The sequence below is a fragment of the Siniperca chuatsi genome, linkage group LG19 (genome assembly GCF_020085105.1).
Source record: "Siniperca chuatsi isolate FFG_IHB_CAS linkage group LG19, ASM2008510v1, whole genome shotgun sequence".
Taxonomy (NCBI): Eukaryota; Metazoa; Chordata; class Actinopteri; order Centrarchiformes; family Sinipercidae; genus Siniperca; species Siniperca chuatsi.
The window spans coordinates 15,283,969-15,309,104 of record NC_058060.1 but is presented as its reverse complement, the minus strand read 5'-3'; the positions used below and the strand labels follow the sequence as shown (position 1 = coordinate 15,309,104).

The following is a 25,136-nucleotide window of genomic DNA, read 5'->3' as shown; positions in this document are numbered from 1 at the left end:
GGACATGAGAGCACAACATTATAATGTGAGCATCGGACCCCTGAGAGCATAAGAAGTTTGGCGATAACACAATTAAAAGCAGATTTTCATCTATTTACACACCCCTATCAGCAGAGTCATCCTCCGTCTTGAAAATGCATGGAGATTACCATAAAGAAATCTAAGTGGTGTGTGTATATCTGGGCTTTGATATTGTGCACAGGCTGGGCAAAGGCACTGACCTTCGCCGCTACCGCAATTACATCATAGGGCAGCTCCTGCTCTCATGCATATTAATGCAGGTTCTGGAGGCATCACCCACACCTTTGATTCCCTGGAATCTGAGCTCGCCATTGCATGACAAGTGTATCTGGACACAAAGTGTATGTAATGGTTTTCTGCGTCAGGAGAGATATAGACTGCGAGCAAAACCAGATCAAAGGTGCCCGCACTTTCCTCTGCAGGGGGATGAGAGATACTGTGTGTTTGTGTGATAGAGAAAACGTGTTTAGAAAATTAGTTTGAGTGTGCAGTCAGTCAGCCTCAAATGTATCAGACTATGATACAGAACCATGTAGCTAATAGCCTGGTGGTTAACACACAAAATTTAGAGCCAAAGGTTAATCAGAATCCTCTTTTGTCTCATTTTGTAGAGCTATTATTGTCCTAATGAGGTCACTATAATTTTAACACAATAGGACGTTTTATTTTGGAGCATATAATATATATATGGAGTCTTATATTTAGACTGAAAGACACATGATGTTTCTAATTGCAGGAGTGTCTTGGGTGTATCCCAGTGTTTCCTCCACATTCATTCAGCAGTGGTGGATCAACACAGTGAGAATGTCTCCAGAATGTAAAATTAAAATAACCGCAGTGTTTTCTTCACTATGCAGTCTGCACTATTACCATGACTGAGGCCAAAACGGGGATAAATAAGGAATCCTACCCTGTCTGAAAAATCCCAACACTGAAAAGAATTACAGAGGAGATCCTGGTTGTATTTTACTTTCCATCATGTCATATTGTAACAAGGTGCTGGTGCAGAGACTCTTGTTGCCAGTAGAGGGCCTCGTTGTTATAACATAAAGCTCAGTGATGGTCGGTTCCATTTTCTAGCAGCCATACACTGATTTGGTTCCTGAGCAGAGACAATGCTGATTCAGTGCCTCTGAATTTGTTTAAATAAAGGTGATACAGAATATTCACATTTTGCAGATTTATATAATAATTCTATTAGATTGTCAAAATCATATATTTCAACATATAAGACAAATATTACATATCATTTCTGCAATACCAACAAGCCATTGTAAGAATAATTTTTACTCTGATGAAGTTACATTAAACAGATCTGCACATTTCCTAAGTTTAAGTCTTATTTTAAAATATTATTTAATATGGTGACATGAGAGAACGGTAAAGTGCTCTATCTGAAGACAAGCTGAATTAGCAAATGACTCTTTACATGTATGAAGTCAAACTGCTTTATTTACCATCATGCCATAAAAGGCCTGAAGCAGCGTTAACTTCTCAGAGCTGTGAAAGAGCTCTGCTCACCAGGGAGCCAATAGGGCACTAACCATCATATGAATTGGCTCCATTTGCTGCTGCTGCACTGATTGTGTCATGCCCGAGCATAAAAGAAACAAATCTGTGCAAAAAAAAAAAGGTTTATTTAATTTTTTGGCATTTATGACTGAATAAAATAAGTGAAATGTAGCATAGATCTGAATATGAATCAAGCTCAAATTGAATGACAAACTGAATGACGCTGTGTATTAGTTACATCTGATCATTGCAGCAGAATTCTCTCATATTAAATCTCCATAATGAGTAAATTAGTGGGTCTCCATCTGTGGCATTGCAAACTTACAGTCGCACATGCTGACTACATTCACGGACTCCTGCTGGGTGTGTTGGTGGAGAATAAACATACACAGATTATTTCACACACGTTACAGCAGCTACAGTACAATGCACAAAAGGGTGCATTATAGCTTGCATATACACTGTAATTCACACACTCACTGCTGAGAAAATGTTGGCACAGAGAGGCTTAATTTACAGTGTGAAGTCAAAAACGGACAGGTCTTTCTAGCAGTACTATTGATCTGACTGCGCTCCCCCACCACCACCACCCACCTCCTCTCCCTCCTGCCCTCCCTCTGTGGTTACATTTCTTCCTGTCTCATAGACTGCACTGTAACATATATATATATCTGATTCATTGCACATTCATCATTGATTTACCGTGCATCTTGCTTCATGCTAAGACACAGAACACACCAGCTTATGTTTGGTGTCAAGTGAGCTTGCTTCTCAAAAAAAAAAAAATCTCTTTAGACTCTGAGGAGATACTCTTGAGAAGCAAACAAAACAAAAACAAGTCAAACAAAAACAGACTAAAAAACAAATGCCTCAATTGACTTACTATGGCCTAGATTCAACTCAGTGCTCTGCAGCCTCAGAGTGTAACAATTTAGAGCGGATGTTTCCTAAAAAAAAATACTTGTGCATTATCTTTTATCCATTGTATGTGAAAACAATCAGGGTACAATATGGACCTCAAATAATTAAAAGCAAATGTACAACACAGTTTTTTAATTCAGAGATGAAGAGACAGATTGTTAAACATACATTTGAATGAATATGCAGCCTAAAGCAGGCTGCGAGTAATTGCAGAAAAATTGCAACCCATAATTATGGCCTCAGTCATTAACACTTTATCTGGGTGGAATAAAACAATCCATATCACAATTTAAATTGCAAACCCCTTCGCAGAAATAAAAAGCATCTTTATGCCTCCCTGTCTGTGTGTGTGAATATAATTTTTTTGGTGCATAAGAAAAGATGGAGGGATGTATTGTAAATATGCAAACACACATATGCAGCCATATTCACAATCACATAAACACACATATTCAGGCAAAACACACACACACACACACACACACACACACACACACACACAACCATTTACATATCATCTGCAGCCATCTGCTCTAAATGATAGGTAATTAACTCAGGCCTGCCTTTGTCTCTCTGGCTGGTCGGCTGACATATAGGAGCTCTTCAGGAGAATATACGTGAATCAAGGACTTCAAAAGACTGAGAGGACAGGAGAGTGAGTGAGGCGAAGGACGAGAAGGAGGACTGGATGATGTTTGTGAATGATGCTGCATAAACCCAGAGAGGCAGAACAGAGACAACCATTACAATGATGGGAGAACAAAAAACTGGAGATGATGGAAAGAGGACATGCTGGGTCAGAGAGGATGTACACACCCGCACACAGTACATTGTGTGCGTGTGTGTGTTCAACCTGGCGTGCAGCTCACCTACAGTTTTCTGATCAAGGTCAAGCTGTATTAAACAGAGAAGCTTTGCACTGTGTAAGTTGGAATAGAGAAATGCTAAAGCTAATACTGGCACCACCTCTTCCATCCAAAAAATAATTAGCTCTGGATGCCATTTTAGACATTTTACTTCACACATTGAATCTCACATTGTGTTATAAGAATTCAGGGACTGAACATATTTATATTTTAACTGGAAATGAAAAAAAACAAAAATATTTTATATATTGAAATATTCAAGTGGAAAAAGGCAAATACTAAATTCCAAATATTCATAAAAACTAAAATAAAACCAAAATGAGGTGTGTATACACTCAAAATTATAATAAAAATAACATTTTCATCACCAGATTGTATTCTGGAGTATATCTGATGTCTTCCACAGTCTGATAAGCAGTCTACTGTGGATGCCTTTGTTAATCCTCTCTCTTCCACATCCTTCTTTTCCAGCAATTTCTGTTCCTCCTGGTCACCCTGGTATCCAGGTCTGTTTCTATTACAGCGAAACGGGGCTATAATTAGCCAGGTATCTCCTGCAGTAATGATGAGTGAGAGAGAAGCCCTGCATCTTACCTGCTAGGGATGGAGACACTATAGGCTCTGGAGCCAGAGCAGCAGCAGTGGAGGAGCCCCGTTTCTCATCAAATGGGATAATAAGAGTGTGTATGGAGATGTGATTCCAGGTAAGAGGTGACAGAGAGCACGGGAGAGGACGTTTGTCTACACGCTCACCTCCTCTTCTCAAATAGAGAGTGGACTGGGGCTGGTGTCGGAGGCTGAGCAAGACAAGGGCGGCGGCAGAAGAACAAGATATCGCAAGGCTCCTGTGTAGATAAAAAAAAATAGACATGAAGGGGACAAAAATGAGAGTAAACGTTTGTCAGAGGTGAGAAATGAACGATTTAGTGGCAAAATTTAAAGACAGGATGCTAGCATAGCATTTATAGTAAAGAAGAGGACAGTATAGTAAAAGCTAGATGTAAACAAAACATAGCCTCAACAGCTCAATACACTTAAGGGAGCATCTTTGGTGTATAGGGTGTGGTGCAGTATGGAGGCTGACAGATGACCTGGTGCAGTAATTCCCCAGTGCTGTGTGCCTCACTTTGAGAGAGCGAGGAAGACAGAGACAGTCAGAGAAACACAGAGAGAGAGAGAGAGAGAGAGAGATGATCAAGATGATGATGATGATGATGATGATGGTGGTGGCTGCTCTATCTAGATCTCACATCTGCAGTCAGCATAGCCTGTAACAGCAGTCTCCCTCCCCAGACGCCCGCCTGCCATGTCTGCACCGGTCAGCGGGATACAAACACACTAATGCACAATTCCAGCAAACAAACAAACAAACAAGTGTCGCCGTAGTAATTGCTGTGATTAGGAGATAAGCACCGGGAGAAAACCACGCGTTATGGAGGAAGCCCCCTGTGTGACCTTTTGCTGGGCTGCAGAACCAGTGCTGCAGTCTGATTCCAGACACGTATGACTAGCGCCACATAGATCCACAGCACAGGTCATAAATATGAAGACACTAAAGCCTCTGCAGGTCACAAAAGAGCTTGGCTTTCAAAAAGGTATTTCCAAGCAGCAGTCTGAAACTGACATTTTCACCATAATAATGGTCACAGGCCAAATATTTTCAAGAATCTCAGCAGAGAGTGGTTCACAGCTTTATACATGGGCGCTGTCAACCTCCCCGAAAATCATTTTCCATAAATCATGTCTGTTCTTTATAAAGACTCTTGGCTGGGATTTTTCACACTACTCCCACAATCCTGTCCTTGTATACAAATTAATTCACACAATGTCTATTGGTGAAATATACTTCTTGTTTTTAATGTTGTATCGTTATTATTTTACATTGATTTCTCTCGTTATGTGTAGCAATATGCAGTACATACAGCATGTCTAAATCCCTTTTTTTATTGTGATGTGTGATAACATTTACATAGCATTATAATAGTTTACCTTGCTTATACTGTAATGGGTAATATGTTCTAAGTTAAGTGTGCTACTGAGCTATGAGCTACCAAGTATTGTTTAAATTAAATAAAATTAACTACTACAGTAGCCTACTGTATTTGTATTTGCCATAGAAGAAATTAAGACAGCTAATAAACCTAGCATTTCAGCAAAAAACTGAGCTTACATCCACTAATTAGAGTCTACACTATAAAAATAATGAAAATTTGTTAGATTTGAATTTGTTTAAGATTAACTGCTAACTTGGTCTCAATAACAAGAAACATTACTATGAATATATAGTACATGTTTTGTTAGTAATTTATGAATTTTGCTGCAAACATGATGGTCTAAAATTCTGACTTTGAGATATCTGAATAGATTTTCTTTATTTTTAAACTACTTTTGCTGCAGTCTATCTGACTTATTTTCATTTGTAGTGTCTTGTAAGATGTGGGCTGGTCATAGCTGTATGCATGATAAAATAATAAAAACTTAATTTATTGATGTAACTGCACTGTGGTGATGTAAAGTATTCTAAGTACACTGTGTGTTATTGCCCAGAGAGCTGTCAGATAACAAGTTTTTTATTCTATGAAAATACTGATGACATTTTAATGCACGAGAATAAATTCCATGAAATTTGCACTTGTTTAGAAACTGGACTTGCGTGTCTGGCAGAGACAGAAACACATCCGTTAAGGCAAGAAAACAGTTTTCTAACAGAAACAACAACAAATACACAAGTGGTAGTAGTACAAGCAGAGTTATTATATGATCAAAGCTCCATACTAATTAAACCACACTCAACATCCAAGTAATCAGACAAAGTTCATTTGACTCGACATGCTCTATGATCTGATGCGAACTGATGTTCCAACAAGTTCAACAATAATCTAATTCAGGTTCAAAAAGACATTACGTTGATCCTGAATTTAATGCATACAGAAGACAGAAAGAAAGAAAGTAAAATGTTTATGCTTGTTCTGTTTTTCACAGCAATGTCATGGCCGGTAAAACTGGCTTAGTCACACATTCAGAGCTGAAGGTGTTAGAGGAAAATCAATGGTTGGATTGCAGTGTAAGGTCCTCTGGGTGAGGTAAACACAGTTTGCTATATATTCTGCTTCAGGATTGTTGCAAAAAGCCTCCAAAGAGGGAAATATGTACATAAACACAAGCACACAAATGCAAGCACATGCATGTAAATGACATAACGTACAAATTAGTAATAGTATTTTTTTCACTACAGTTTTCATAGTTGTAGAAGATGGAGAACAGCATTAGTTCACTATTGCGTATGGTGCCATTGGTTTAAAAGATGTCTCATGTTTGAGCCCACGTGATCTCCATCTCCACCCCTCACCCCCCACATCCCATTCTCTCTCTCTCTCTCACACACACACACACACACACACACACACACACATCAACACACACACACACACCTCCTCCCCGTTCCCGTGCAGCTCCCCAACTCTCAGGCTATAAAATGTACATCACACCTCCGATCTAAGGGAATTTCACCCCAAATCCTTCCTTTGAATTATTGAAGAGGACCAAGCCAGCTTGACTCTGATTATCCTCCAATCAATATGCCTCGCTTCTCCTCCTATAACATCAAATGCCTCCGACGATCGATCCAGCCAATCACAGGAGCCGCTGCAGCTAGAAATGCAAAGTGTATTGTTCTGTATTGTTTACACTGACACCGCTTGGTGTGCGTAATAGGTGTGTTTATGCTCGGGACAGGCGTGATTGCTGATTGACTGAGATATTCCTGTGTGGTTTTGCTGTCTGGTATGTGTCACAGATAATTCCACCTGTTTGTTTTGTTCTTGTTGTTAGCAGGACAATCAAGTATATCAGAGATTCCATGAAGCCAGAAGATGTGATTAACAGTTTTCTGAGGCGTTCTCTGCATTGGAACATACTGTGCTTTGCTTAAGTTTATCTTTTTAAAGTGTGTGTGTGAGAGTGACACAAAGAAAAGATGCAAGTATGTATCAAAAGAGAGTACTAAAATCATTTTACATTTCATAAAACTGTTGAAGTCTGAATTTGTGAGTTGTACGATGTGGACATTTGTCGACTGCCAGCACAAAAGCCAGAGAAAGCTGAGTCAAGCACTAATGCAAGTCGGTTCGTTTCACTCCCCAAAAGCACTTTTTTCTTGGAGACCACAAGTGTGAGTGACTTGTAGCTATTTTCTTTTTCAATTACATTCTGAAAGGTAAATCAACACTTCACAACCTTTTTACAATGAGCAGAATGAACACAAACATATGCCTGTAACCCTACAATTATACAAGGTACACACACTCTCTTTCTTGCAGGCCCATATAATGATTGCAGGAGGCGCTGCTCTATTATTTGCGGAATGGAATGGTTGATGTGTGATTGTTGTCTGTCTCTGGTAAAAGCTGTCGGTTCCTCCTTAAGATGCTGTCAGGCTAGTACGCCTTTTCTCCTGAACACACAAGTTCCACACTCAATCTGCACTGATAATCGTGTTATTACACAGATTACCTAGAAAGGGCCTCACACGAAAAAGCAAACACTACGACAAAAGTGGTATATTCTTTGTCGTACGGTGCTGTACACATCCATTATACATGCAGACTTACTAGTACTTCTACTTAAAAGGTACAGATTTTAACTTTAAAATGGTCTCAGAAGTTGCCAACAATGTCACACAATCGACCATATACTTATTTTATACCCATACATTCAAATACCTCCACTAAAGCCTACACAGATCTGCTGTTGCATCTTTCCACACACAGGCACTCTGCAGTGGGATGGATGTATCAGCAGGGGCCAGATGATGGCACTCTTCTCTCTGTACCAGGCTGCTGGATGCCCCCACCGCGTGCTGTGACTGCATGATGCAGCTGGCCTCATTTTAATGATTTAAATCACTTGAGGTCCACCGCCACACATTTTAGAGGCTTGACTGAATTTATCCTCGTTGATAGAGATCGGTGCCCTCAGCCCTCGACGTTGCCAGACTACAGTAGAGGGAGAGACCTCTTCGACTGACACGATTGGATACAGCTCTCCACTCTGATTTTACTTTTGATCCCGCCGCTCTGACTCTGGCCCTGGGGACAGATGAGTGGAATGGAGCGGTAGAGATAGAGCAGAATGCCACGCACTCTTCTATCTCACTGGTCAGCCTTTTATACAGATGCAGGTCTAGAATGGGTACTGTTAAAATGTAGACTCATGTAATCTTATATTAATCTCAGGCATTTTTATGCTCTGCATAAGATGCTGCATCCATGGGCATGTGAAGTATGGGTACTTTCTGCAATCAAACAAGCATTAAAACAGATTATTGCAGCTTGACGTGCACATTTTGATGCACTGGTAACTTATAAAATAATGATTTTGCCTATTTTTAAGGGTAATTCTGGTATTTTTAAATCTGGACCCTATTTTTTTAAACATATTTTGGGGTCTAAATGACTAATAGGTACATAAAGTTTTGGAATTAGTCCAGTAGATCGCCTCAGCTGGCAGCCGCGAAACGGGCTGCAATGGCTGCATTGTAATCCTTGCGGGCAATTGCGCCAGCCATCCACTAAAGTGCTTGTTTTTGCCACTGACAAGTTCAGATTGTTATTAAGTGTCTGACAACATTATGGAAAGGAGCCCTACAGACCTTTTTGTTAAAGAGTAAGATCCTTTTTGTTTAACCAGAAACAGAAGACTCGCTCAAGGTGAAGTCTCGCTCTGAAATCTCGCGAGAGGTGAGTTGTTGCAGGAAGACAATGGTGGAAAAGTGAGTAAGTAATTAACTCTTTAACAAAAAGGTCTATCTCTGTGGGGATCCTTTCCATAATGTTGTCAGACACTTAATAACAATCTGAACTTGTCAGTGGCAAAAACAAGCACTTTAGTGGATGTACTTTTGACTGGCGCAATTGCCCGCAAGGATTGCGTCGCAGCCATTGCAGCCCGTTTCGCGGCTGCCAGCTGAGGCAATCTACTGGACCAATTCCAAAACCTTTTGTACCCATTAGTCATTTAGACCCCAAAATATGTAACAAATAGGGCCCAGGTTTAAAAATACCAGAATTACCCTTTAATTGTCTGTACAGAGGCACATAGTGACAGTATACAAGCATGAGCAAGGGTTAATTCTTACAAAGACAGAAATAACCACAAAGCAATGTTGCAAGCAGCTGCCCAACATTTTGAGTCACAGTAAGAAAAAGCTGGTTTTCTGTTTCTACAGTTAAGGTAGGTAGAAACATACACATGGGTGTTAAGTGCCCATGTTCAGCAGCAGGGCACAGCGAGGTGGAGGGGGAGGACAAGATGATACAAGTGTAACCTCTATAGAGGAGGTTCAGGAGCCTACATAATGCTAACACACTCAGCAAACCATACATATGATCAAACAACTCACATACACAAACTCAACTCTGGGCAGTGACCAACAGGTCATCATTGTATTTTCATTTTTAGCCTTTGCACCCCACTCATTACTAAAAACACACACGAAGAAGTAAGCACACACAGGCATATATACACACACCACCCTACATGTGTGACCAGTCATAACACTGCAAAGCCAATGATTTTTCCCAGAGGCCCCCTCCTCGTGATTGGGCACGCTCAGTTAATTCCCTCTGTTGACCCGGAGCCCGATGCATTATTGATTAGCTGGATAGCAATAAGTGTGTGTGTCTGTAATGATGCGTTGGTGAGCCACAGGGGGCACAGCGAGCATGGCGACAGAGGGCATTGTGGTGCGCCAGGGTCAAATGAAGGACGTCGGCGAGTGCTGCAGAATTAGAGCTGGGAGCTCGAGCCTGCCTGAGCGAGGGCCGTGCTGCAGAGGGAGAGCAGAAAATAGCACAGCTGAGGGAGACGGAGAGACAGAGAACATAAATAACAGGGCTAAGATTTCACTATCCTCTTCATACTCAGTCATCTTTGCTTTACAGGTAGCACACCGTGACGAGTAACTGCAAATTTGTGTTGCCTGAAAGCCTTTCACCAGTGGTCCAACAGATGAGGGATTTGGAGCACGTTCTGATACGGCCTGCAGTGATTCCAACACACAATAAACAGAGAGGAGTTTATATAACAAGCTTTCCATGAGTCGCAGAGCAATATTACACTCAGTTACATTCAGTTACTTGTCACATCAATGTTCACAGGCAGCTATTACTTTGAAAGTCATAACATGTTATATGCTACACAGTGTGTGTGTGTGTGCATGTGTCTCAATGATGCATGTATTTTATACTTATACTACTGTATTTGACAAAAAACATTTTACATGTGTTGGTAAGTATGAATAATACTCAAAGCCTGGCATTCGCAAGCTTACTTAAGTAAAAATACAAACATATTGTCAGCAAAATGTACTTGTAAGTGTCAAAAGCAAAAGCACTAATCATGCATAATGGCCCATTTCAGAATATTCTATTATATGTATATTATATTATTGTATCATTATAATTGATGTTTTAATGCTGTAGCTGCTGGAGGTGGAGCTAATTTAAACTAATATATGTACTATTTACTAGTTTAAATTATAGTGAAGCATCATATTTAATAAGCTAATCATATGTTTTGTATGTAAAATTTTAAAAGTAGCTACAGCTGTCACATAAATGTAGTGGAGTAAAAAGTACATTATTTCCCCTTGAAATTTAGTGGAATAGAAGTATAAAAAAAGCAGAAAATGGAAATACTCAAGTCAAGTACCTCAAAAATGTACTTCTGCTGCACATAACTTGAGTAAAAGCAGAGTTACATTCCACCACTGGTGGCTTGTGTTACAAAAATCATGCTATATGACAAGTTGCCAAGCTGTATTATTATACTGTACATGGTTGTTTCACTGTACATTCTCCAACTTTCTCCTGTCATCTATTTTTTGACCCGCTCCTTTATTGTTTTTAATCGTTCTTTTTTTACAGTGTCATGTATCATGGGAAATTTGCCCCATATTGTGTAATTAAACGATCAATAGCTCTGTAATAGCGAGGGATGTGTCCAGGTTCAAACTCCAGCTACCATGACTGATTGAGACATGTTGCCTTAGATGTGTGGATTTGAGTCCTGTCCTCTGTGGACAAAAAAAGTCCTGTGAGGGAAACTGCTTGCCTGGGAGTCACATGGTGTGATTACTTTTGCAGAAAGTTGAGGAACACAAGCAATTATTATTTAGAAAGAGAGATATATTTTCAATTTGAGCATTTAAGTGACTTTTTGCTATTTCAATAAAAACTGCTGTAATTGGAAATATAGTTCATTCTATTATAGTTTAATTACTTCAGAAGATATTAAGGCTTGGTGACTTTGTAGTCAATGCTGCACTGGCAACAAAAAAAGGGATACCTTTCTATGTATGTAAAAGTTTCTATCAAATAATGTATATGGAATTTATAATGCAACACATAAATGCTTTTATTTATTTATTTATTTTTTTATTTGTACAAATGTAAACATTTTTTTAACCTATTAGTAGATCAGTCATATATTCTCTGAATATGCTGCTTTGAAATGAAGGTTACATCACAAAGTTACATTACATCAAGTAAAGTTTACATTCCCGCTACTGCTGAAATAATCATCCATTGGTTCCTCGACAGGTGTGTGGGTATTACAGTGTATAGTGAACAAGGCTGTGGCCGACACAAAATGAAACTCCAAAGGAGCTGTTAAAAGCCAATTGTGGGGTAGTTGAAAATGCCAACAGCCATTTCTTATCTCGCATCACAACAATTAAAACTGTCTGGGAGGTAAAACATAATGAATCAAACCTGGACTCGTGGGTTTCCATAGAAGCATGTATAATTATGGTAATTAGACCGTTGTGAACAATCTTTTCTGTTCAAATTAAAGTAAATATGCACAGAGACCTAAACGCATTCTGTCGAGAAAATGTAGTAACAACGGTGTTCATGACATTAAAAGTAAAAAGACAAACTTTGGCCCCTTTATATGGAATGAGGGGGTAATTATAGTAAACATTCCTCACCATTTACATGTCTTTACCATGATGTTTGATATATATAGCAGTGTCTTATTCTTTGTTCTATTTTACATTTTTGTCTGCATGAAACTCTAATTAGGCTTATTTCACAGGAGCTTTTTACAAATGTTTTTATAAGCAAATTTTACAGTTGAAAAAAGTACTTGAGATCAAAGTGATCAGAATGACATTGAACAATGTTAATTACTCGTGTTACTTGAGTGTTTAAATTTTCTGCCATTTATACTTCTACTTCACCACATTTCAGAGGGAAATATTGCACTTTTCGTTTTACTACATTTATCTGACAGCTATATCCACACTAAGATTGGCATTTTACATAACAACTTAAACCACCAGTTCAATATTTAACAAACTGTTTACATATAAAAAATAAACATATCTTTTATTTCACAAAAAAAGCAAGATTACAGAAAGATTAGAGAAAAGTCTGAAAAATGTATACACATTTTTGTAGTAAAAACATTGTTTTTTCCTTTTTTCCTATCCCATTAATCATCTAACAACCCCCTCCCATAGATTCATCTTGTAACCCTTTAAAGGTGGCCCTAGGTTGGGCAGCACTGGTTAAATACTGTATATAAAATAGTTAAAACCAGCTCTACCATGACCAGCTACAACAGTGATAATTACGCATTAATGCGCAAGTAGTATTAACAATCTAATAATATGTTATTTAATAATATATAAGTCACAGAGGCCATTTTTATGCAGGAGTACCTTTGCTTTTGATACTTTAAGTACATTTTGCTGATAATACTTCTGACTTTAACCTGTGAATGCAGGACTTTCGATTGTAATACTTGGGAGCATTTTTACATTGTTGTATTGGTGGTTTTACTTTAGTAAAGGATCTGAGTACTTTTTCATCCACTGGTAACATGGCTAACATTTTGTATATATTTAGTTTGTTTGCTTGCAGTGGGCAATCAGGTCAATTATGTTTGAATGATTCAAATAACTGGGACCCTCTTTTTAAATCATTGCAAAGCATATACTCTATGCAAGACTGAACGTTAGCATATCCTCCAAGATTTATGCTGCTCCTCTGAAAGCCACGCTTTCAAACAAAATGTCAAAAGGTCAGCAGTATAGCGTCAAAGAGAGGCGTCGCCTGTCACACTCACCCTGTACACCCTGACCTCGGGGGTCAGATACCATCCACAGCAGGTGACTGGGTTCTTGGTCACATGGTCCCAGAGGTCTGTGGGGAGTCCATACGAGACATGAGCTACAACCGCTGCATGATAGGAAAACATGGCCAGTGTGTAAAGATTAACCTCTGACCACCTGAGCAAAGTCTAAGAATTACAGTAGCTGTGATATACGGCTGCACAGAAGACATGCAAGGGCTTGGTGAGTTATAGTCAATGAAGGCCTCTGTGTTTTTGATCTACTGTGACACAATTTGAGAGTTGTTGATGTTATAGCCTCTTTTTGAATTCTTCCTCAAAGATATCACACTCCCCTTCACTCTCGTAATAATATTGATTCCCCTTCATCATACATCTTCAATGTAAATTGTCAACTGCGACTTTTCAATTGATTGAGCTGCATGATGAGGGAAATGTTAGCACGGTGAAGCCATTGATTTGTGAAGTGATAGATAAAAAGCATTTATCATTTTGGAGTACCCGTGATAATTAATTGATATTGATTGAAGCGAGCTGTGACTGCTGATACTAAGCCAGCGACTCTGAGAGGCCAGAGAGAAATGACGATCCAACATTCATATGTTCAGAGTGTCCTCAGAAGTCTAATGCTCCTCTTCACAGCATTCAAGAAGTAAAGGAATAGATATGCAGATATCTTGTGTAATTGAAGGCTATTATCATAATGCACTCTACCTTGTGTATTATTCATATTCAAATGGACAGGTTTGAGCTGAAAATATTTCAAAACCCTCAGCTTTGATTGCAGATTGAGAGTTAGAGAATGGCGACCACTGATTTAAATTACACATGTGAAGAGGTAGGATGAGGGCTTGTCTTTTGTCTGTATCTAGAAGTTCATGCAATTTAAACATCAAATTATCAAGTTCAATATTTGATGTTTCCCACTATTGCTGTTAAGAGGAGGATATGAGATCTACTTGTGCTTTGTTATAAAATGGAGATTCCAGTATGCACCAAACTCCCCTTTATTATCTGTGGATGCACGGTGCTAACAGGCCAGTCATTTTAATGATGAGAAGGGAGACTTTGCAAGAACAGCCATTAGCTTCATTTAAGTTGAGAGAATAATGTAGTCCTCGGAATAAGAAGTCTTCCTTTCAGCGTAGGACATGTCGTGCTCCACACATACAGTATGTGCTCCACCTAGCTGCTTCAAAGGAAAACCATTTCTCACCTATTGAACCTCTTCCCCAGTGCTGAGAGAAAGACCTGAGCACTTCTTGGCTGAGACAGCACCACGCTTTTTTGCTCCAAACCAATCTGCAACCATTCACCAAACACTTTGTCGCAGAGCTTGCCGACGGCGTGGATTAAAGAAGCTCTACCCTTTAATTTCTCTATGATTGTCACTTCCTTTCTAGCACCCCAGAGCTTTCTCAGATCACTAAATCATTTCCTTGACTCTCTGAAGCCAAAGGTGGCTACACAGAGGGGACCTCGGCTTTGTGATCCGCAGGAGCCTGGGCACACCTCTTGGTTATATTTATTTCTCTGGGAAATATCAAGAAGCTTGAACCTTGCTCTCGCCGACCCTTGGCGCGCTGCAATCACACTCCGCAAAGTACCCTGTAATTACAAGCACCATCTCCTATTCATCAGTGGACAGAATGAAAATGCCTGTGAGTATGATGGACTTCAGTATCCTCGTACATAGCGTCATTGTACTGTAAGTAGTGGGCTGATTACTTTTCCAATTAAATGGGTCATTATACGAAAACGTGCCATTTCCCACTTTTAATGTTTGATTTTCAAAGTACTGTTTTGAAAATCTTTAAGCCCCTTTTTGGATGAAGTAGATCCTTACCTCTCAGGGAAATGTGCCGTGCCATCTCAGGCTATCTTATTTTTATAATTTTTCATATAACCAACATAAATGTGTGTGTTTGGTCAACCCTGTTACCGACATATTAATTACTTTTTGAAAAGGTTTTAAATACATATATAGAACAAATCTGATATACTGTGAAAGACAATCCCCCCATTGTTACATTAAGAGTGTTTGTGAATTGAGAATATTGAAAGTTTTATCTTTTTTTAGTGGATGAATATATTCATTTACAAATGACACTCTCCCAGCATCTTCTGTTTTAAGAAAAATGTATGGAAACAAAAATAAAACGCCTCAATTCAATTTTGAGTGGATTATTAGTCTCCCTTACTAAACATTTACAATTAGTTGGTTACATTTTTATTTTCATTTTTAAATGATATTAGAATATTATACAAGTAACAGGGTTGACACATCAGTAACAGGGTTGACAACAGTTACTGTATTGGTTACAGTTATGGTTGTAATGGAGTCTTAATTGGACATTCATAAACCTTTAATTCAACATGACTAATTAGCATATTTTGTAGAATGCTCTATTGAGATATTTTAGCATAAAAATTATGAAAAATTATGATGATTCTGCGGATGTAAATGTAAATCAATTGTTTTATTAAAACATTAACATTAAAACATTAACATTACATTGCAATTAAATGACCAATTGAACATGTTTGGCCTTAACAGAATAAGCAAAACCACTAACGATCACTTACTAAAGGCCACTATAAAGTATAAAAACAAAATGCAGATCATAGATCAAGTGTGTTGTAACATGGAGGAAGTAAACTGGTGAAAAATCTTATGTCTAGAGAAATTGGGTTTCAAGATTAGACACATATCGACATTTCAGAGTGGCCATTTCCTGATTCTATCCTGAAGGTGAATGGTGATGCAGTGATTTCTTTTGTTAACCATTCCCGCCCAGTAGACAGTCGTTAGTCCTCAACTACGCCCACAACAACGTTTTAAGTACTGGCGCTCAGGACCGGAGCAAAAGGAAAAGCTAACTGTTGAACATGTTTGGCCTTAACAGAATAAACAAAAGTCAATGATCACTAATGATCACTTAATGTAACATTCCTGTCTGCCTACCCAACAAGTTTTGACCAGATGTCTTTCCGTATTTCTACGTGCCGTGCTTTCTGTGAAGGTTTAACAGTGTATCAACAAGAAATCTCTTCTGTTTTTTTACTTTGTTTCGCGTTATTGTCTGTTTTCTCCCAGTGGTGACCCGACTGACATCATCCCGGTCATAGAATGCTCTGATACTTGATTTTATATGTGTTGGAATGCGGAGCTTTTCTTTACGAGAGAAAGAAAGTGTATTTCCATCTAAAGTCTTCCACCTTCTTCTTGGAAGACCAATGGCACTCTGTCCATATTTCTGCATGCGGTACTTTTTCAGTCATTTAGAACTAAAGAAAACCCTTGGATGAGAGGCAATATCTTCAAATATGGAAGTACCAAGTCCAGTTGCCCTTGATTTAATCCTTCTTGGGTATACAACATGGGTAAGACACACAAAAAAGCATACTTAGCGTCAACCCTGTTACCCTGGAATGGTAACAGGGTTGACGGTAACAGGGTTGACGAAAAAGGTTATTGGCGGCCATTACTAGCCATGAGGTATAGGTAATGACACCACATTATGTGCCTTAATGAGAGGCTTAAATGTTGTTATATATGTAAATTTTTAAATATGTACAAATAACTTTTTAACGTATGCTTTTCTGGTAACAGGGCTGACACAATGAGCGTGTCCCTGTCTTTCAGACATTACATAAACTCAAAGAAAATTCATTAAAAGAAGAGAACACTTCCTTGTCTTCTACCATCAACTTCATGAAAGGCAGATGATGTCACTTCCTGGAACTGATGCAACTTTTGGAAAAGTCCATTATCTTTAAAGAGGGGTTTTCATAAAAGTAACAGGGTTGACGAGAACCTAGGGACCCGACTAAATTGTATTTTTTTTTTTGACACATGTTAAGAATAAAATCCATTCATGACTAATGAACTGACACTTAAGGCTTTATAGAAGTATATGTTTTTTTATGATAGTTTGACTTTTTTGGCCTCGATAGCAAGTAGAAGTAGAAAAATCCTACAGAGGGACAGGCCATTTTCAACATTTCTGCAAGATGCTTTGCACAAAAATGTGATTAAAATCCTTTAAAAACAAAAGAAACAGAAATTAATTTATTCTTATATTTTGAGACATATTATGGAAACTAAATTATAAAATATTTTATTTGTTTCATGGTTTATTAAGATTTACAGAGCTTTTTTTTTCTGAGGGACACAAAATGGCACGTTTTCGTATAATGACCCAAATACCAATCAAAGGTCAGTCAAAGAAAAAATATTTGTTGTTCTGAAATAGTTTAAAAAAATAAATGCACTGCAGTGATGAGGAGACTTAATTACCGTTTCAATTCACTAGTTTGATGTTTTGGGAAATATAGTACAGTTCTCATATGTGGCTGATGTCTTAGCTTAGCATAAAGACTGGAAGCAGGGGGAAGCATAGCTAGTCTAGCTTTGTCCAAAGGTAAATAAATCTGCCTACTCCTCTAAAGCTCACTAATTAACACATTATATCTTGTTTGTTTATTCCGTACACAAAGTGAAGTGTGGGATTATTATGTTGGAGTCTTGTCATCACCGTGCGGCTGACAGGCAAACAGAGGAGACTCCGTAACACCACAACATGTCATTTGTCATACACTACGGTTTTTGTATGGATTAAACAAGTGAGTTATAACGTGTTATTAGCAGAGCTTTAGAGGTGCTGGTAGGCAGATTTTTTTTAACCTTTGGACAGAACCAGGCTAGCTGTTTCCCCCAGTTTCCAATCCAAATGCTTAGCTAAGCTAACCCTCAGCTAAGCTAATGGACAGAAGAGTTGCATCAATCTTCTCATCTAACTTGGCACAAAACAGAATGTGCATATTATTTGATATATATCAAATTATTCCTTTAGAAATGATTCCTTTTCTTATCTATTTAGTTATAAATATGCCAGATGTCATGCAGCGTCTAACCTCAGTGTTTGAAGGGCAAAAAAATCTAATTGAGATTTAGCTATTTATTCTGATTGAAGAGTCACTCAATTAAGGCCAATGATACAAGAAGGAATGAAAGCAGTCCCACAATGTGATGTTCTCCATTTTCAAGAACAGATTCACGATTTAAAAAAAATGAGAATTAAGAGGTTTGAATAAATACTGCAGCTCCACAGTGATAATGTCTCAGAGAGAAAGAGCTGCTCATGCAGTCTAGACGTACAAGCAGTTTAGAGAATAAAGAATGGGCACAGTGGACAGCTGAAATGTAGGCAGATGTCAATAGAAAAACTCATGTAAAACCCACTATATCAAAGACAGCGAAGGAGCTCAAGATAGAGACAAAGAAGAGAGGGAGAGAGAATTAAAGAGTGAAAAAGGAGGGAAGAATGGAGAGAGAAAAAACAAAGCAACGTTGAGATTTCTCCACATGCTTTTCTGGGATTTGCTGAAATTCATAATCCTCTCTCTTCTTTCCCACACCCAAGATCCTTTCCCAGCATCCATAATTCTAAGCACTGAACCAATCCCCCTGTTCATTTTAAAACTCCATTGTTTCTTATCGCTGTGAAATGTGGTTGCTGCACAGATGTGGTATGCTTCTTTTACACACCAGCAGCAACAACAGCAACTGATAAACACCTCAGTTTGCTTCTTTGCCGTTTTTCATCTTTCACCGTTTGTCTGCTTTGATTTGAGCTCCTGCAGTGTCCAAAAAATACGAACGACCAGTGTAACACAGTGTGGCTCTCTCTCTGCAGCTAAATATATACACTGTTACACTCATCTCATATTATATTTTTAATGGCTCCAGTGCACTCATGTTGCAAAGTCTCTCCAGGCCAGATTCTTTCTCTTCCCCTCTTCTCTACGGCCCTTATCCCTCTTGCCTTGGGGCACTCGCAGGCCTGCCGAAAGAAATCACCCCCGCATCACTGGAGACATGCAGACACCCCCTCCTCCTCGCTGCTAAAATAAACTGCTCACCTTCCCCCTGTATTGTTAGCCCATCAGTCTCGCTTTCAGGTGAACGGGTTGCTTCTTCTGTGCTCTAGAGATTCCCCCTGTGTGTTATTTAAAATCAGTGCAAATGAAATGGTGGCTTATGCTTATGTCGAGCATCGCGCTAAACAACTAAAAGGTGATTTTGTTTTTAACTAAAAGATGCAGGGTCACATCATGCATCTTGCTCCCTTTCTTTTTCCTCATGTAGCAGCAAATTTGGCACACATGGACTTGGAGGGATGAGGAGAGCATAACGCGGTCACAGACAGGTACAAGTGGATTTGTTGCAGCGGTTTTGTCCCCGTTGGTGTCCTGGGCAGAGCTCCTCCATTACACGAAGCTCCATGCAGCTGTTCCAAAATGGCTGCCTCTGTGTTTCCGTTTGTCTGGTGTCAGAGGACTGAGCAAGGGAGGAAATATGTGCTGCTGCGGATGCATACAGATTAGGATTAGAGTGTGAGCTGCAGCGTTGGGGCCTTTGTCATTAACAAGCAGTTTTAATCAGGGTCTGTCCCAGGGCTCTGCTGCTTGCCTCAGGAGCCCTGCAATCCTCAGAGAGCAGGAGGAGCAGAGATAGAGGGAGAGGAAGAAACAAGAAGGAGAGGAGTGTAAAAGAGGCGATACAGGGAGGAGGAGAGGATGAGGAAGAAAAAAAAAAGACCCCATACTATCATTGGGAATAGGGTGGGGGAGGTGGCGTGCAGAGCTAGGAGTGCTAGATGTGTTTTTGCATCTACATGCTCTGTATATCCTTTAGTAGGCAAGATGGTGGCTGGATGTGCTGTGCTCTTCATTACACTCTCCCTATGTGCTATTGATATTGCTCCGGCCGGGTGTCTGTGTATTATTTAAATGTTAAGATGTCGGTGTTGGTAATCGCTGGCTCCATTAAAAGGCGGGCAGAACGGCTACAGCCACAGACCTGCAGAGAGCCCAGGCAGGCGGATGAATTATTAAGGAGAGGATGAGGTGGTGGGACATTTCCACCGTCGCCCTCGCGAATGTCATCCCACTCAGCCGGGAGACACACAGGCACAGGCTGGCTTGACAAAAATCGACTGTGACTTCCTCCTCCCCCACCCGGAACCGGTTTGATCCTGATTGCAGACACTGCAGCTGGCAATTTCCAGAATAATCTGCAGCTCCAGCCCTGCCTGCCCTGCCCCCCACAGATCTGCCAGCTCTTCCCACCCCCACCCTGCCTTGTGCCCCGGCATCCTCTACGGCCCTCCAGCAGCATCAATAATATGGACAGGAGGAGAGGCCTTTGATTTGCTGAATCAGAGGATCCCATCTCACCACCACTGTGTGTGTGTGAACATGTAGATGAGACACAGAGCGAATACATGCACAATAAGTCAATAAAGCTTCAACAGCTTTTTTCACAAATGATATTTTCGCAGACACCTCAATAACAGGTAGCTTGTGGTTGAAATAACTGCAGCTGAATGAAAAACAAAGACAACACATACAAGTAAATAAATGTTTGAGTGTAGTGTAAATATATGTACATTAATTAATAAATAAACATGATTAACAGGTCACAGTTAATGAAACCCGATGCCTTCAAAACCTTCAAAATGTCAAAATTTTTCATTTGTGCTTTGTACGCCATATTTTACTATCTGCACCCCCTCTTTGTGTGCTTATGTTTTAATGTTTATGATTTGATCATATTGTCAGAAACAATTACAGCGTCTTCAACACACTTACTTGTTTTTATGACATTCATCTGGAATAATGTCAGCATCAGTGATTGGGATGTCACTGACAGTCATGTGTACACGGGAGTTTGATGGAAATTAAATTATAACAGGATGCTTCATTGTGCGACTGAAATGGAGAATAAAGTGGAAACAGCCTACAACTTTGGGATTTCACTTAGACAGTGTTTTCTGTCATTCACCAAAGGCCCTCCACCCCTCATTACGATGCATTATTTTATAGGCCGCGCAGGGTAGAGGATCGATTGCAAACGCTGGTAAAATTCAAGCTGCCTTAACAGATAGGCTTTGTCACTCACTGCTGGTAGGTGGAAACCTAGGGAGCGAGGCTGTCCTCCCACATGCATGCTGCTTATAACAAAAATAATTGTCCTATCAGAGGACTTTTCCTCACTCAGTCAAGTATATTAATATATCGCACTTCATCACAAAGACATGGCTTAAACACCAAGCCTCGCTAGATCTAACTCATCAACAGATATCTAACACACAAGTATCCATCATTCAGGATGTTGGCTTTGTTTGCAACATGAAAATGTTTTACAAGATCCCTGTTTAATCAAAGAATAATTATCAAATGTATGGGAACACTGACATGTGTACATTCATTCAACACATGTCATACAAGGATGACCATGTTTAAATGTATGTGACTGCTTTCTAGCAGTCAAATAATAATTGAATTCAAACTGTTTTTCAAACATGACATACATGCAAACGCTGGAAGATGTTGAATAATAACAATGAAGGAAATGTGGCACAGAGATAATTGCTTAACATTTGGCATGTGGGTACATTTGAATTGATTTACTTTTTATATAATGAAAGGAAAAAAAACAACTTCAACTTAATGTGCAATCTCAATATCATTTCCTCAAACATACAAGCGCAGATCAAATATAGTCAAGTGATAAGTTAAACATTTACACCTCTACTGTATGTGGGTTTTTGAATGCAGGAGTCAAATTCACCTTCCATCATATCAGTTACTTTGCAAGCTAGCCATTTATTTGTGCAGTTAATGACATTTTAATAATGGAGAATATAGAACAATGTCCATACTGTATGGCCAGAATGTATACAATGTCTTCATGAGCACCTCTGACACATTGACAAAATGCATCAGTGTTGGGGTGACTAGAACGAGTCACTATTTCCCCTGAAATGGAGAGTAATTTTCTCTCTATTTGAGATACTAGGTCTCAGCACAGATAGACATAATAAGATGTAAATTGGCTGAGGGCTGATATAGGGGAGGGGTGCCTCTCTTGGAGTAACATGAACAGCAATTAACCATGGGAGAGACAAGTGCGCATTGTCTCCATGGATGTGAGCTTGAGCTGCTCTGCCGAGTACAACATTATCATCAAAATACGGCAAAAAACATGACCAGGGCAAGTCCAGACTATGACCAGTGGGGCTTTTTAACTGTCGATATTGGTGCTCGTGAGTTTTTGATCACATATTTAGCTAGCGTTTTGAATTCCAATACATTTTCAAAAAATTGCATTCTAAAATGTACATCTCTAGCATACGTTTATAAATGCTTTCAAGGCTTTTAAAGAGATATTGATTTAAATTCAGATGTACTATTTTTCTTGCATTAGCATCAGTCTCAGAAAACACAACTGTTTGGTAGACTGCTAAAATTACATTTTGTCTAGCAAATGACAAGACACACAGGCATATGCTACTATAATGTTTGACTTGCAGTCATAGTATCCCATTCCGAAATAACAAGTTCAGGGCTTCACATTATTTGTGGCTCTTGGGCATCCAACTTAAAGCCTATGATGTTGACAAATAGGCTGCAGAATCAATGGGACTTAGGGGAGTTGATTGGCTTTTTGTGCTAACTGCTACAACCACAGAGAAAGAAAGAAAGAAAAAGAGGGAAAAGAAAGAAGGTGTGTGCACATTTGCACGAGTGTGTATACATGCTTGAATGTGTTAAGTGTTTGTATGTTTACTTTGCTGTTCTTGTTCAGGGGGTAATTGGCGGCAGGCCTGGCAGGGCCATTCTCGAACTGTGTGGCCTGTCAGTAACACTGGTTCCCTATTATCACTGTAAGAGAACTGGGTGCATAGACGGATTCAGACAGAGATCTAGGGTAACATTTCATTCTCAAAAAACACCATATGTGTGAAAGCATTGGTCTATGGTGGGGGACAAAGAAAATTGACAGCGATTAAAAATGGTATTCATTTTATTTTCTAATAGATTGAGTAAGTGAAGTTGCCTCTAATTTACGTAACATCTCTGGTGGATTGGAGCTGCAGTGAGGCCATGTGAGTGGGGGAATTCAATGAGTGAGTCATGTCTAGAGTGTAGTGTCTCTTTAATCCTGGAGGCTGAGAGCAATGGCACAGCAGGACCACCCTGCCAGTCAATAAAACACACCCTTCTGGATGGCAAGTGATGAGGGTCAGACGTAACACATGGCCCAAAATATACTTGTGGATTCCATTGGGTTTTACTGTGGTTTTGTTTTGAATTTGGAGTCAGGAATCCTGTGAAATTCAATGGAGTTTTGAAGAGACATCTACAAAATAACAAGACAGCAAAAGATTCAGTCATCACAGAACAAAAGCATTTAGTATAATGCTTAATTTAGGGCTTGCACATATATATATATATATATATATATATATATATATATATACTGGATGACAGAGAAGAATAATTAATAATTAATAATGCACATTTTCAGACAGTCTCTCCTGAAATGCATTTATGGTGTTGCACCTGTTTATACGCAAAAAGTGACAGAAATAATAAAAAATGAAAAAAATGCGCTTGAGTGAGAAGTTCAAACCCTGCTAACTTTCTCACCTCTGCACACCCAGCCAATCGCTGCATGAAGTGGGTGTGAATGTTGGATTATCAGTTTTTTAAGTTACAGAAACTGTCGGACGCAGCACCCCCAAATCCTGACATCGGCAAGTTGTGGTGGGAGGGGGTTTGCGAAGCTGTTCGACCATCTGACATGCACTGCTGTTGAAGTATACTGGCCAACAACACAATGGTCTTACTCCTCAGAGGCCTTAAGGTGAATTTATAGTTGAGTGTTTAGGGGTTACAGCGAAACTATTAAGCTTATGCACATAGCTGCTGCAGCTACATGCAGTAGGCTATGCTGTGGCTGACGTGCGCTTCCTCAAAAATGTATGTACAATGCTCTTCATCACAGTGAACAAAAGAATGTAAATCTGGCGACCACATGTAATACTCTCATGTTTAGTAATGGGACTAGGCGGACCTTCCCATCATTGCTCTTATCACAAAGTGAATGAAAGAATGGAAAGACAATTTCTGTGTGGAATATACAATAATTAAAGAATTAAAGTACGGCCTGATCGTGTACAATACATACGTCTAGTATTGCAGTGGTGTTATTATGGGGTGAAACCTGATGCTGAACTATAAATCAAAACCTACGGCCTTAGGTACTTATGACGAAATGTTGTTAACCCCTTTTGCGTGAAGTATTAATTCCAGCTTTAGTGGTCAGGTGTCGATCCCCAGCAAGGCTGAAAGGCCAGTGAATCCGGACTTAATTGCACCTTCATTCACTTTACAGTCAGATATGGATGAAATGTCAAAGGAAAGGAAACCTCCGTAACAAGCTGAAAACTACTTCAGCCACATCAACAACAAAAAAAATACAAGATACAAGATAATTCAACTCAACCTCCTCTTGTATCCTGGTCAAGGCTCTTTGACTTCTCTCATATTGCCAGATCTCATTTTTAGATTTCAGTTTGTTTTTCATTGCGTTGCATTTCAGATACATGGAAATTTTGACATGGGAGGAAGGAAGGATCACCAATGAATACATGGCTTCAAAAAGCTGTAGACTGAGCTTTCTTTGGGCCTGAGATTTTTTTATTCATATCATGCACAGACCCTTCTCTACCTGTGCAAAGTTCAAGTTCAGGTGTTTGATGTTGGCTGCTTCTGTGTCCCTAGTATGTATTTGTGTGTGTGTGTGTGTGTGTGTGTGTGTGTGTG

General features: G+C 39.3%; 1 protein-coding gene across 2 annotated transcripts in view; it reads right to left on the bottom strand.

Annotated features, from left to right (window-relative positions):
- Positions 1-996: 996 nt before the first annotated feature.
- The window catches only part of LOC122866258, a 111,695-nt gene continuing 87,555 nt past the window's right edge, over positions 997-25,136 (bottom strand). Inside the window, exon 6 of one of the 2 annotated variants that reach the window (XM_044175658.1) lies at positions 997-4,165. In XM_044175658.1, the coding sequence (XP_044031593.1) occupies positions 3,838-4,165 (328 nt within the window). In that variant the 3' untranslated portion in view covers positions 997-3,837. The remainder of the gene's footprint in view (positions 4,166-25,136) is intronic. The other variant, XR_006375661.1, reaches the window with a different exon arrangement.